General features: G+C 44.1%; 1 protein-coding gene across 1 annotated transcript in view; it reads left to right on the forward strand.

Annotated features, from left to right (window-relative positions):
- Positions 1 to 2,929: 2,929 nt before the first annotated feature.
- The window catches only part of LOC102463405 (putative RNA-binding protein Luc7-like 2), a 75,028-nt gene continuing 64,850 nt past the window's right edge, over positions 2,930 to 13,107 (forward strand). Inside the window, exons 1-3 of the mRNA XM_014575832.3 lie at positions 2,930 to 3,151; positions 3,567 to 3,680; positions 9,249 to 9,255. Of these exons, the coding sequence (XP_014431318.1) occupies positions 3,005 to 3,151; positions 3,567 to 3,680; positions 9,249 to 9,255 (268 nt within the window). The 5' untranslated portion in view covers positions 2,930 to 3,004. The remainder of the gene's footprint in view (positions 3,152 to 3,566; positions 3,681 to 9,248; positions 9,256 to 13,107) is intronic.

The following is a 13,107-nucleotide window of genomic DNA, read 5'->3' on the forward strand; positions in this document are numbered from 1 at the left end:
GTGGTGTTTTTTTTTTTTTTTTTTGCCAAACTCTTTATCCGTTCAAAAATTGGCCTGAAGTTAGATGTTTCCAAGGACAAGCCTTTGTATGCTCTGCTTTCAGCTAGAGGGCGAGTGAAGTCACTAGCGATGACTAGTGCCTAATATAGTCCTCTGCATAACTAAACACTGAAAGGAGCTGACTGAAAGCATAAACATCTCAGCTCCTAGCGAAAGTTGTGTAGGCTGCCTACCACACTCTGGGGGAAGGAACCAGACTCTTACTGAACCTGTCCAGCAGTTGTATCAGCTCCAAGCATTTAAGTATCATGAGTTTGGCTTCAAAATTATGAGACTTTAATAACTATAGGTTCTTTTTATTTACCCCCACACCAGAAAGCAAATAAAAATAACCCCAGATTTCGTAAAGTGATTTTTGAGTGTTTGGGTTGATAATATTGTACTGAGAAGAGGTTCAATAAAATAGTGTCGTTGTGAGCCCCTCCACCACATCGCTTTTGTCTGATACAACAAAACAAATTGATTAGTTCATTAACAAACGGAAGCTAAAATACATGGCTACCAATATCCCCAAAGCAACTATTAGACTGGATGAAGAAACACTAGAAGTAAGTCATTGTATGTGATTAAGGAATTAGATGTGTAATGATGGCAGCACCAGGCCATTTGTCACACATCAAATATTACCAAAGCTGTTACAGGATTTGAAAAAAGTAACATAATTGGTCCACACACAATAATATGTTGCTATTATTAATGACAACATCAATCTTTCGCAGAAATTGTAAGAAAATCAACTCATAATAAATACCTGTGGAAGATCTTCAGAGTCCACTAGAAAGAGTTGCTTGCAGCATAAGAAACTTTTAAGTAAAACAAACCAATCTAACTATCACACAAAGACAATACTGGACATATTTTGGATATGTTGAGAATGACAGCAACACAACTTCCATGGTAAGTGAGCAAATTAACAGGGCACTTAGAGAAATGTTACACAGAAAAATTGAAAAAAAAAGGCCACTCCATTGACATGACACTCAGAAGCAACAAATGAGCACATGAATGAAATGGCAGAAAATGAATGCTCTGTGTACTAGATGATGAAGACAGGTGTGTGTTTGTTTTGGGGAGAGATTGAAGTTGCTTGGAGAAGGGTTGGTGATGGGTTTTTTCCCCCTAGCTTTTAGTGTCTGGCTATGTCTAGACTGGCAAGTTTTTCTGCAAAATCAGCTGCTTTTGCGGAAAAACTTGCCAGCTGTCTACACCAGCCACTTGAATTTCCGCACGAACTTTTGCGCAAAGCTTTTGCGCAAAAGGGCCAGTGTAGACAGCTCAGATATGTTTTGTGCAAAAAAGCCCTGATCAAAAAATGGTGATCGGGGCTTTTTTTTGCAGAAAAGCGCGTCTAGATTGGCACGGACACTTTTCCGCAAAAAGTGCTTTTGCGGAAAAGCGTCCATGCCAATCTAGATGCTCTTTCCCACAAATGCTTTTAACAGAAAACTTTTCAGTTAAAAGCATTTGCCGAAAATCATGCCAGTCTAGACGTAGCCTTTATGTTTTGGAGGTTTTTTCTCTACAACAGAAGAAACAGAATGTTTAAATTAAAGTTGAAAGGCTCATGTAATCATTTGACTCCAGTTGTTGAACTCCTACAAAAATAAATATTGCAAAATTCAAGATAAATACAAGTTGGTAACACTAGCTTGTGTTTGCACTAAGCTGTGCACATCAGTGTGTTGCTACAGTTCTGCCCACAAGCTACTAAGAGTACAAACACTGATTTATTATTGAAATGCTGCTAGGGTTGCCAGGTGTCCGGTTTCAAACTGGACAGTCCGGTACTTGACCTTTCTGTCCGGGAAACAAATTGAGAAAATACTGGACATTTGTATTTTCTAATTAAGTTTTATTATTATCATGAGTATCATGTCTATCAGCCAGGCAGTAGCAACTACACAGTAGAGAGGAGGGGGGCAGGCCCAGGACGGGATGGAATCCCTGGGGCCAGACTCGCCCATGTGCCCCGCTGGGACCGAGCGCAGGACGGACAGCACCCCGGGATCTGCGTGCACCCGGGCCAGCCCCACTCCCCCCCAGCCAGTCCCCACCCCTCCGCACCCCGACACCCCTCCACAGCTGGTTCCTCCCCCTCACCCCACACACACACACACACACACACACACACACACCCCGATCTCCCCTGGCCAGCTCTGCTCCCCCATCTCTTCCCAGCCAGCTGGTCCCCCCACCCATCTGAGATCAAGTGTGTCCCATATACTTTTGATATCATCTGGTAACCCTAAATGCTGCTCATCAGTCTTATGACACCAGGCACTCAAAATACAGCAGAAGAGGTTCCAAAATAGCTCAGGTGAGAAGAAGCTGACATAAAACACATAAAAACGAGTCAATTCTTTTTTGCCGGGATTAACAAATCCCTGGGCTCTTGCCCAGCATGAGTAGAGAAGCCCAACCAGTAAATGTTCCTAGTCACTCCCCAACCTGCTAGAACCGTTTCTCTCAGTAGGGGGGAACCATGACGGGCGGGGCTGGGGTTGTGTAGCTTTAGTGTGACCGCTCGGCCACTGTCACACACTAAAGAAGCGCAGCGCGAGCCCTCGGGGCACCATGAGCGCACAAGGCCCAGGCAGGTAACTCAGGAGGCTGGTGCGGTGCCTGGGACCCAGCGCTGGGATGCGGGGCTGTCTGGCCACTGGTCACAGGCCCTGCCGGGCAGTGACCCCCACCCCCTGCAGCTCTTCCAATGGCAACTCTGCCTCGGCGCTCGACTGCCCGTCCTGCCAGCGCCTTGGCGACTCGGCCCTCCATAGCGCACCCTGGCGGCGCCTATCCCGAGGGCGACTCGCTGGCTCGTGCTGCGCCTTGCTGCCCGCCGACCCAGGGCGGCGTCTAGTCTCCTCCAGGTGTTCGCTTCCCATTGGCTGGCAGGGCAGGCGCCTGCACCCCATTGGCTGCGGGCGCGCAGAGACGGGCGCGGATGGGCAAGATGGCGGCTCTGGGCTCGCCGCTCCGCACGTTACGGAGCCTGTTTCGAGAGCTCCGCTACGTCAGCGCCCAGGCGGGCCGCCCCTACCGGGACACGGCGGCTTATCGGCACCTCACGGAGGCCTTTCGCGCCAACCAGGTGCGGGGCGGGACGCCGCTGGCGGAGCCTCCCGCCCGCCTCGCCAAGCCCGTCGGTCCCCGCCCCCAGGAACCGCGAGCCGGGGGCGCTCTCTGCCGCCCCCTGCAGCTAGCGCCGGGAAGGGGCGTCGCGTCCTCGCCTGAGGGGCTCCAGCGCGCGGCAGGCCGGGCAGCGCTCAGGCCCTGGTGCCGGGACGGGCTGAGCCAGGCGTCCCGCCACTGCAGGCGCCAAAAGAGCCTGGTTTGCGCGGCCAGCGCCTGCGGCCCCCAGGGCTCGCTTCTGTCATTCCCTTCCCTGGGGGGTGGCGGTAGAAAGGTCACGGCGGGTCTTCAGCAGCGAGGGCCTGCAGCTCGCCCGCCCGCCCGCCGTACACGTGCTGAGGCTGCTCTTTGGCTTTCTCCTCTCCTGTCTGCAGGTCACCAGCGAGAAACTCTGCCGGGCCCAGCATGAGCTGCATTTCCAGGCTGCTACTTACCTCTGCCTTCTGCGCAGCGTCCGCCAACACCTAGCGCTGCACCAGGAGTACCACGCCAAAGGAGAGCGCTCAACTGAGGAAGTTGCTGGCCTTGTGGGTCTTAAACTGCCTCAGCAGCCAGGGGGGAAAGGATGGGATCCATAGGAAGGGGCGAGGTCACTGGAATGTTTTCCTTTCACGGACTTAAAAGTATCTTTTGTTCAGTTGCACTTCCTATTTATTGTAAATAAAAGTCAATTTATTGAAACGCTTTTATTTACGTTTTCACACATAGATTTTTCAAAACAAAGAATAGTCTTGCAGCGCCTTAAAGATTTCACAAAACGTGTAGATGGTATCACGAGCTTTCTTGCACACAACCCACTTCAGACGAAAGATTTTCTATTTTCCTTAGATTTGTGAAGGAGACTGAATCTGTTTTTCAGATGCTGATTTCAGATGTGACCGATAAGGCCCTGAGAAATAGGGCAAACCTCTCAGCTGATGTGACATTGTGCAGAAACTGTCCAGAATCTCTGGATAAGACTGTACTTGTCTAATGTATTTTCTAGCTGTCCTTAATTGATCATTTTAAGAGTGAAGAACTGCTTGTAAGAAAAACAGCAGAGGATTCCTAATAAGCACAGAGCTTTGTTTATTTTTTAAAGATTTCACTAGCACCTACCACTGCTATCGGCCATGCAGGAGAGAAGAGCGCCATTTGCCTTAATCATTAATTTTTACTATTTTTTTATTATTATTTTCTTCAGGGAATAGAATTGGATTTTCTCTAAAACAGTGAAACCTTTGTTATCTTGCACTCTGTTAACTAGAAAACTTTGTTAACCAGCATTGCTCCCAGCCACAATACTGTCACATCTTCAGGCATACCGGCCTGGCCTGGTTTACCATGATTGGCTTCACAATTTTTTATTTAAGAAGTGCTAATAATCTTTAACTCAAAATAGAAATGTGAGACCATCTGCCTCACACTACAAAACTATCAATATTAAAAACTTGAGTTTTACTATTATTGTCCCATTGTTTTTTTCTAGGTTGATGGGACCCTCAGATAACTGGAATTTTTAGATAACCAGAATGCCCTAATCCCCGAGCGTACCAGATAACACAGGTTTTTCTGTACAGGCAGTCCCCGACTTACGCGGATCTGACTTATGTCGGATCCGCAGTTACGAACGGGGCTCGCCCCGGAGGACACGGACTGCGGGACCTCGCGGTCCTGCCGCCCGTGTACTCCGGGGCTTTCTCTGCGTCTCCCTGGTCTGCAGACCAGGAAGACGCAGAGCAAAGCCTCGGGGAAGCCGGCAGCAGACCAGGGAGACTGGGAGCAAAGCCCTGGAGGACCCAGGCGGCGGGACCGCGGTGCGTCTCGGTCCGCCGCCCGCGTCTTCCTGGTCTGCTGGGATGCGGGGGGGGGGGGGGGGGGGCGCAGCTAGTACACCCCCCCCCCCCCCAGCAGACTAGGCTTTTCTCCAGACACCTGTAGCAGAGCAGCGCCGCTCTGGGTGCTACTGGACCAACCTGGCAGTACCCCAGCTGCTCTGCCCCAGGCGTCCCCAAGTCAGCTGCTGCTGAAACTGACCAGCGCTGACTACAGGAAGCCCGAGGCAGAGTTGCTCTGCCCCGGGCTTCCTGGAATCAGCTGCTGATCAGTTTCAACAGCAGCTGACTTGGGGACGCTTGGGGTTCTTATGTTGATTATGTAAGGCAGAACTGATGGTCAGTTTCAGCAGCGGCTGAATCTGGACGCCAGTTCCGACTTACATACAGATTCAACTTAAGAACAAACCTACAGTCCCTATCTTGTACGTAACCCGGGGACTGCCTGTACCTTCAATACAGTGTGTCTCTCAAATGTTTCACAAAAGAGAGCTGAGTGCCACTGTTATAAGTACACTGATTATGTATGTAAATATGGCAACTGTTTGCTTAACATATGTGCTGGAACATTAAAGTCTGATTTCCTGAGAAAAGAAATAGAAGCTTGGGTATGAGAGAGCTTGTTGTCCCACTTCTTGCAGAAATTACTAGGTTTTTTCACTTCCTTTAGGAAGAGCAGCCACTAAAGAAAAGTTAAACATTGTTACGTCTGTAAAAGTGAAGTATCTCTACTATATAAATTGAATTGACATGACTAGAAATTTGAAGTTTATATTTATTTAGTTTTATTTAACAAAAATATCCTGTGGGGGCGGGGGGGGGGGGGGAGGAAATCAGCAACATGCTTTCCTCTCAGTCAGTAAATCAAGGTCTTTTAATTTCATGATCAACCCACCTTTCCAGCATGTTCAAAAAAGTACTATCCCCAACTGCCTACTTGGAGGGAAGAGGAGAAATATGGGGTCTTGATTGAGAAGGCTCTACCTGCTGCTCCTCAGTTGATCTTGAGTATTGAAGTATTGAAGGAAGGTGATAGAAATGTAGCCGTGTTAGTCTGGGGTAGTTGAAGCAAAATGCAGGACAATGTAGCACTTTAAAGACTAATAAGATGGTTTATTAGATGATGAGCTTTCGTGGGCCAGACCCACTTCCTCAGATCAAATAGTGGAAGAAAGTAGTCACAACCATATATACCAAAGGATGCAATTAAAAAAAATGAACAAATATGAAAAGGACAAATCACATTACAGAACAGGAGGAGGATGCGGGGGGGGGGGGGGGGGGAGGAAGGAAGGTAAGTGTCTGTGAATTGATGATATTAGAGGTAGGGAGAGTGGGATGTTTGTGAGTTAATGGTATTAGAGGTGATAATTGGGGAAACTATCTTGGTAATGGGTGAGATAGTTCAAATGTTTGTTAAGTCCTTGTTGAAAAGTGTCGAATTTTAACATGAATGACAGTTCAGAGGATTCCCTTTCAAGTGCAGATGTAAAAGGTCTTTGTAGCAGAATGCAGGTGGTTAAGTCACTGAGAGAGTGTCCTTTCTGGTTAAAATGGCAAGAAACTGTTTTCTCTTTGTGATCTTGTCTGATATCTGTTTTGTGGGCATTAATCCTTTGGCGAAGTGTCTGAGATGTTTGTCCAATGTACATAGCAGACGGACACTTTCGGCACATGATAGCATAAATTATATTTCTAGATGCGCAGGAATATGTGTTCTTGATCTTATAACTCACTTGGTTAGGTCCAATAATGGTATCAGCAGAATGAATATGTGGACAAAGCTGGCAACGGGTGACATCCCATGTAGAAAAGTCCCTGAGCATTTAGGGTTTGATCAGTCAAATTACTTGAAAATACAGAGGCAGCCAGTGGATCTTCCAGAGAAAAGATGTAATGTACTCACAGAACTATTCTATTTAACAAGTCAGTTGCTTCATTCTGTTCTAGTTTCATCTTCCAAATGGATTTAAGATGAAGCCTGTTCATTGCAGTAGTCTGATCCAATTACAAATCACTCTAGCCAGGTCTGAATCTATGAGGACATGTTGCAATCTCCAGGTCAAAAGCATATGGGAAGTAGCACTCTTGGTTCCTTCTACCTGATTCTGTGAAAACAGTTGGGCTACGTCTACATTGGCATGATCTTGCGCAAATACTCTCTAACGCAAGACTGCTTGCATTAAAGTACTTGCGCAAGAGAGCGTCTACACTGGTATGTCCTTTGCGCAAGAGATGTGCTTTTGCGCAAAAGCATCCGTGCCACTGTAGACATTCTCTTGTGCAAGAAAGCTCCGATGGCGCAAGAACAGTTGCGCAATAGGGCTTATTCCTGAGCGAGAGCATCATAGTTCTTGCACAAGAAGCACTGATTTCACACATTAGAACATCAGTGTTCTTGCGCAAGAACTCCCCGCCAGTGTAGACGGGCAGCATGTTTTTGCACAAAAGCACATCTCAGTTTTGCACTGGCCAGTTTTCAGGAAAATCAGCCACTTTTCTGGAACAACTTGCCAGCTCTCTACACTGGCCGCTTGAATTTCCGCAAAAGCACTGACGATTTCATGTAAGATTGTCAGTGTTCTTGCGGAAATACCATGCTGCTCCCTTTTGGGCAAAAGTCCTTTTGCGCAAAAGGGCCAGTGTAGAAAGCCCAGTTTTGTTTTCCGCAAAAAAGCCCCGATTGCGAAAATAGCGATCGGGGCTTTTTTGCGGAAAAGCAAAAAGTGCTTTTGCGGAAAAGTGTCTGTGCCAATCTAGATGCTGTTTTCCACAAATGCTTTTAACGGAAAACTTTTCAGTTAAAAGCATTTCTGGAAAATCATGCCAGTCTAGATATAGCCTTGGGCTGTGTCTATACTGGGCCACTTATTCCAGAAAATCAGCCGCTTTTCCGGAATAAGCTGCGAGCTGTCTACACTGGCCCTTGAATTTCCGGAAAAGCAACGATGCTCTACTGTACAAAATCAGCCGCTATTCCGGAAAAACTATTCTGCTCCCGCTCGGGCATAAGTCCTTATTCCGGAACACTGTTCCGGAAAAGGGCCAGTGTAGACAGCCCAGTAGTCTTTTCCGGAAAAGCGCGTCTACATTGGCCACAGACGCTTTTCCGGAAAAAGGGCTTTTCCGGAAAAGCAGCCTGCCAATGTAGACGCTCCTTTTCTGGAAAAACTGAAAACGGAATAGTATTCCGTTTTAAGCATTTCCGGAAATTCATGCCAGCGTAGACACAGCCTTGGTGTTTAGCCACCCGCAACTCCTAAAATTTGCAGTGTTTGAGAGGGTTTGAACATCATTTGTAACTAAACAGTGTGGTTAGATGTAACCTACACTTACTCCTCAAGATCCCCTGCCCAACAATCATTTTCAATTTTTTATCAGGACTTCTATGGGCTGTTAAAAGTCAAGATGTGTATATGCTGGGAATTGAAATGGGTATTGTAACTGATTTCCACAGCACTATTAATGTTTCCAGTGAATTTGATGAAAGGTAGCTGTATTAGGTGCATCTTCCTTGTCAGATTAAAAAGCTTAGTTGCACATGCAAAATTATCAGAAATTAGCTGAATAAATTTGTGACAAATTGATGATTCTTCATAGAGTGTCATAAAAGTAGAGTTTGTTGAGGTTAAAACCTAGTACGACTAGCTAGTACTCAGCACTGGCTCCCTAGGCCAAGCACTTTTCCCTTTCTAATACCTTCCAAACTATTTATTGAAATCTTTCATACACACACACACACACATATATATATATATATATATATATATATAAGGGCTGTTGATTAATTTCTGTTAACTTTTTACTACCAGATTTGAGTCCTTCATTATTTTTTTAATACAGCTGCTTCATTTTAATCTTCGCTTTGAGGTGGGGCTATGGATCAGGGTTCAGTATGCAGACTGCCGTGGGAGGGAGGACTACTCCAGATCTCTCTCACTGAAGCTACTTGGGGCCTGGTGAGAAGAACCTGTCCAAGGCTGCTGCAAATCAAGTGGGCGCAGCCAGGGAAGGGGTGCATGTCCCCTGACTGGGGCAGATCCACGTTTATTTGCCTCCTGTGCTTGCCAGGCATGATAAGGAATGCAGCACACTGCACTTTCCTCTCCCTAATGAAGGGGAGCAGTCAGCAATGTCCCCATACTAATCTAGGGGGGGGGGGAGCTTAACCACCCTCCTTCCCCCATCCTCCCTAAAGAGTGCCCATGGGGTAAAAAACTCGGAGCTGGGCAGTCCTGTAAGGGAAAGGGTGTGGCCCTAGGCAGCCCTTTTCACCTGCCTGGTGATTGTCTCTTTTCTGTATGGTTTTATGATAAGTGATCCCATTCCAGGCACACCCTGTTTTCCTAGCACAACCAAACTTTTACCTTGCTTTAAGTTACAATAAGAAGAAGCTATATACCAAATTTGGAGATTCTAACTCTCAGGCTGTGTCTAGACTGGCAAGTTTTTCCGCAAAATCATCTGCTTTTGTGGAAAAACTTGCCAGCTGTCTACACTGGCCGTTTGAATTTCCGCAAAAGCACTGACGATTTCATGTAAGATTGTCAGTGCTTTTGCAGAAATACTATACTGCTCCCGTTCGGGCAAAAGTCTTTTTCCGAAAAACTTTTGCGCAAAAGGGCCAGTGTAGACAGCCCAGATTTGTTTTCCGCAAAAAAGCCCCGATCACGAAAATGGCGATCAGGGCTTTTTTGCGGAAAAACGCGTCTAGATTGGCACGGACGCTTTTCCACAAAAAGTGCTTTTGCGGAAAAGCATCCTGCCAATCTCAACGCGCTTTTCCAAAAATGCTTTTAATGGAAAGCTTTTCCGTTAAAAGCATTTCCGGAAAATCATGCCAGTGTAGACGTAGCCTCACTGTTTAGGAGGAGTTCTTGAACAGGTAGATGGACAGACAGAAATCTCAAATATACAGTAGATTATAAATATTTGAACTGTAAAAATAATATTTTTAAAAAGTGAAAACAGGTATTCACATGTCACTTTTGTAATCTGCATTGCATGGTATATACATACCAGATATCGTAAACATTGGCATACTCCTTCATGCTTTGTTCACCAGTTCAAAGGATATGTGCTTCCATGCTGATGAGGTTTATTTTAAAATATTATTAAATTTGTGATTCAACTACTTTGGGGAGAACTGTATACCTCCTGCTGTTTTACATGCATTCTGCTATGTATTTCATATTATTGCAGTCTTGGATGATGGCCTAGGACATTGTTCATTTTAAGAACACTTTTACTGCATATTTGACAGAAATGGAAAGAAGGTATCAATATGAGATTTCTAAAGATAGATGCTGCCCTCAACCCAAACTTTAAGAATCTAAAGTGCCTCCTAAAATCTCAGAGGGACAAGGTGTGGAGCATGCTTTCAGATATCTTAAAAGAGCAAGATTCTGATGTGAAAACAACAGAACCTAACCACCAAATAGGGAAATCAATCTGCTGGTTCCATCTGACTCAGATGATAAAAATGAACATGTGTTGGTCTACTGTTTTGGATTGTTATTGAGCAGAACTCACCATTATCTTGGATGCATGTCCTCTGGAATGGTGGATGAAGCATGAAAGGGCATATGAATCTTTAGCACATTTGTCATATAAATATCTTGCAGCACTGGCTATAACAGTATCATGTGAATGCCTGTTCTCATTTTCAAGTGTCATGAAACAACAAATAGGCAGCATTATTTCCTACAAATGTGAACACAGTTGTCTGAGCAATTGGCTGAACAAGAGATAGGGCTGAGTGGACATGTAGGCTCTAAAGTTTTACATTGTTTTATTTTTAATGCAGGTTTTTTTGTACATAATGCTACATTTGTAAATTCAAGTTTCATGTAAAGAGACTGCATTACACTACTTGTAATGGGAGAATTGAAAAATACTGTTTTACAGTGCAAATATTTGTGAGCATTGTACATTTTGTATTCTGTTGTAATATCAAATCAATATATTTGTAAATGTAAAAAACACCCAAAATATTTAAATAAATTGTATTCTATTAACAGCGTGATTAATGATGCAATTAGTCACAATTAAATTTTTAATGACTTGACAGCCCTAAAATATACATGTTATTCTCTGCAGTACTTCCCCACTATTGTAGTGCTCACCCTCTCTCCAGCTGAAGAGAGGTGAGTGTGTGTGTTCGCGTGTGGTATATTTCCCTTCCTAATCTGGTTAAAGTAGATTTTGAGCAATGCAACATACTTCCCCCCCTTTAACTCAAATTTTTATCAATAACTTCAAATCTTTAATTATGTTAAATCTTTTTAAAAAAACATTTTGGTTCAATACTAGCAATGTGTAAAACCATTTTAATGTGTTTCTGGATACAGAAGAGTGAGAGCTTAGCTGTTTTGGAACTTGCACAACAAATCAAAGGATCTTTTGGGACACTAGATGGCAACATTGTTCTAGGGATTGGACAGCTGGTAGGTTTTTGTGTGCAGGATTGCTATTGCAGTTCTCTGTTTTATGTCTCAGTGGGGTAGCCGTGTTAGTCTGTAACTTTAAAAACTAGTAGTTCTGTGGCACCTCTTCCTCCCACTTCCCTTACTCCTTGTAAAATGAGGGTTTCAGGAGTCAAAGTAAGAAGTCTTCCAGCTCGACAATATTTGGACATTATGTCAAAATAACTGCTTATAGTGTAGATGCAGACTATGTTATTTAGACTATGTTATTTTGGAATAATGTCAGTTATTCCAAAATAATGCTGCTGTGTAGACGTACCCTTAGGCTACGTCTACACCACAAGGTTTTTGCTCAAAAACATTTGTTTTTGTGCAAAAATCTGTGGAGCATCCACACCTCAAAAGAGGTCTTGCGCAATTAAATGGGCAGTTAAACGGCAGAACAGAGGGCTTTTTCTACCATAGGTAAACCTCCTTTTCTGAGGCATAACTGCTTTTAGCGCTACAGCTATTGTGCAAGAAGGCAAGTATGGATGCTCCAGAGGGTTTCCTGCGCAAGAAACCCCTATGGGAAAAAGAACAGGTGCTCTGATGGCCATTCTGTGAATGGCCATCAGAGTTTTCTTGCATAAGAGCGTCCATGCAGTATGGACGCTCTCTTGTGCAAAAGCACATGGCTTTTGCCATGTGCTTTGAGGTGTGAAGTGCTCTTGCGCAAGAAGTTTTTGTGCAAAAACTCTTGCACAAAAGGCTTCTTGTGCAAGAAGCATGTAGTGTAGATGTAGCCTTGGAGACTAACAAATGAGCTCCTATAACATTGCCCATAAAACTTAAGAAGCAGATCGAACCTATTGGTCTTGCCAGTTACACCCACAGGAACCTGACTTTCAGGAGAGAGGTCTCTAAAGAACTGCTGTTATTACACTGCCATAATTTCATTCTGTATTTTAACATGATCGTTCTCCAAATTTACCCTGATGTGAAAAGTTACATTCCATCCAAAGAAAGGGACTCAGAGGACAAAAAAAAAACAAAACAAAAAAACCTTGTAAAAAAAGTACTTGTTCAGCATATGATGTTGCAGGTGCTCTGACATACTATGCATTCACTCACCTCACACAATTCCATTCAATTATATTTTATTCACATTAAAATTATACAACTATTACTACATTGTGAAGGGCAAAAAAAGTACGTTGATAGCAAATGCATTAAACCATGAGCCAGGCAACTGTTTGGTACCATGGGGCAGGCAAATTCCCATTTTTTTTTTTAAAGTTCCATGCATACAATTACAAAAATAGGGGTCGATCTTTCTGTATGATAGCTGAAGATAGAGTTATAGGGCTTCCAACCAAACAATACATATAACAGCAGACACTGGGTAAAAAACAAATTTGGGCCATACTTTTGATTAAAAATAAATCATATTCACTCAGTTTGGGGTAATTTTTTAAATTAAAATAATGAAAAGTATAATCAATTGCCATGGCAACTACCAACAACCTAACAACAGGGGGCAGAAGCACACAATGCTTCATGTAAAAACATATTTTGATCCTACTGGCATTAAAATCATTATTTTTCAACTTACATCTTAGGTCATAGTACTTTACTGTGTCTAACTACCTTAAAATTGATTTTATGTATTTTTCCTCTGTCTGCTTTAGATTTGA

Source organism: Pelodiscus sinensis, chromosome 1, assembly GCF_049634645.1.
Source record: "Pelodiscus sinensis isolate JC-2024 chromosome 1, ASM4963464v1, whole genome shotgun sequence".
NCBI classification, from domain to species: domain Eukaryota; kingdom Metazoa; phylum Chordata; order Testudines; family Trionychidae; genus Pelodiscus; species Pelodiscus sinensis.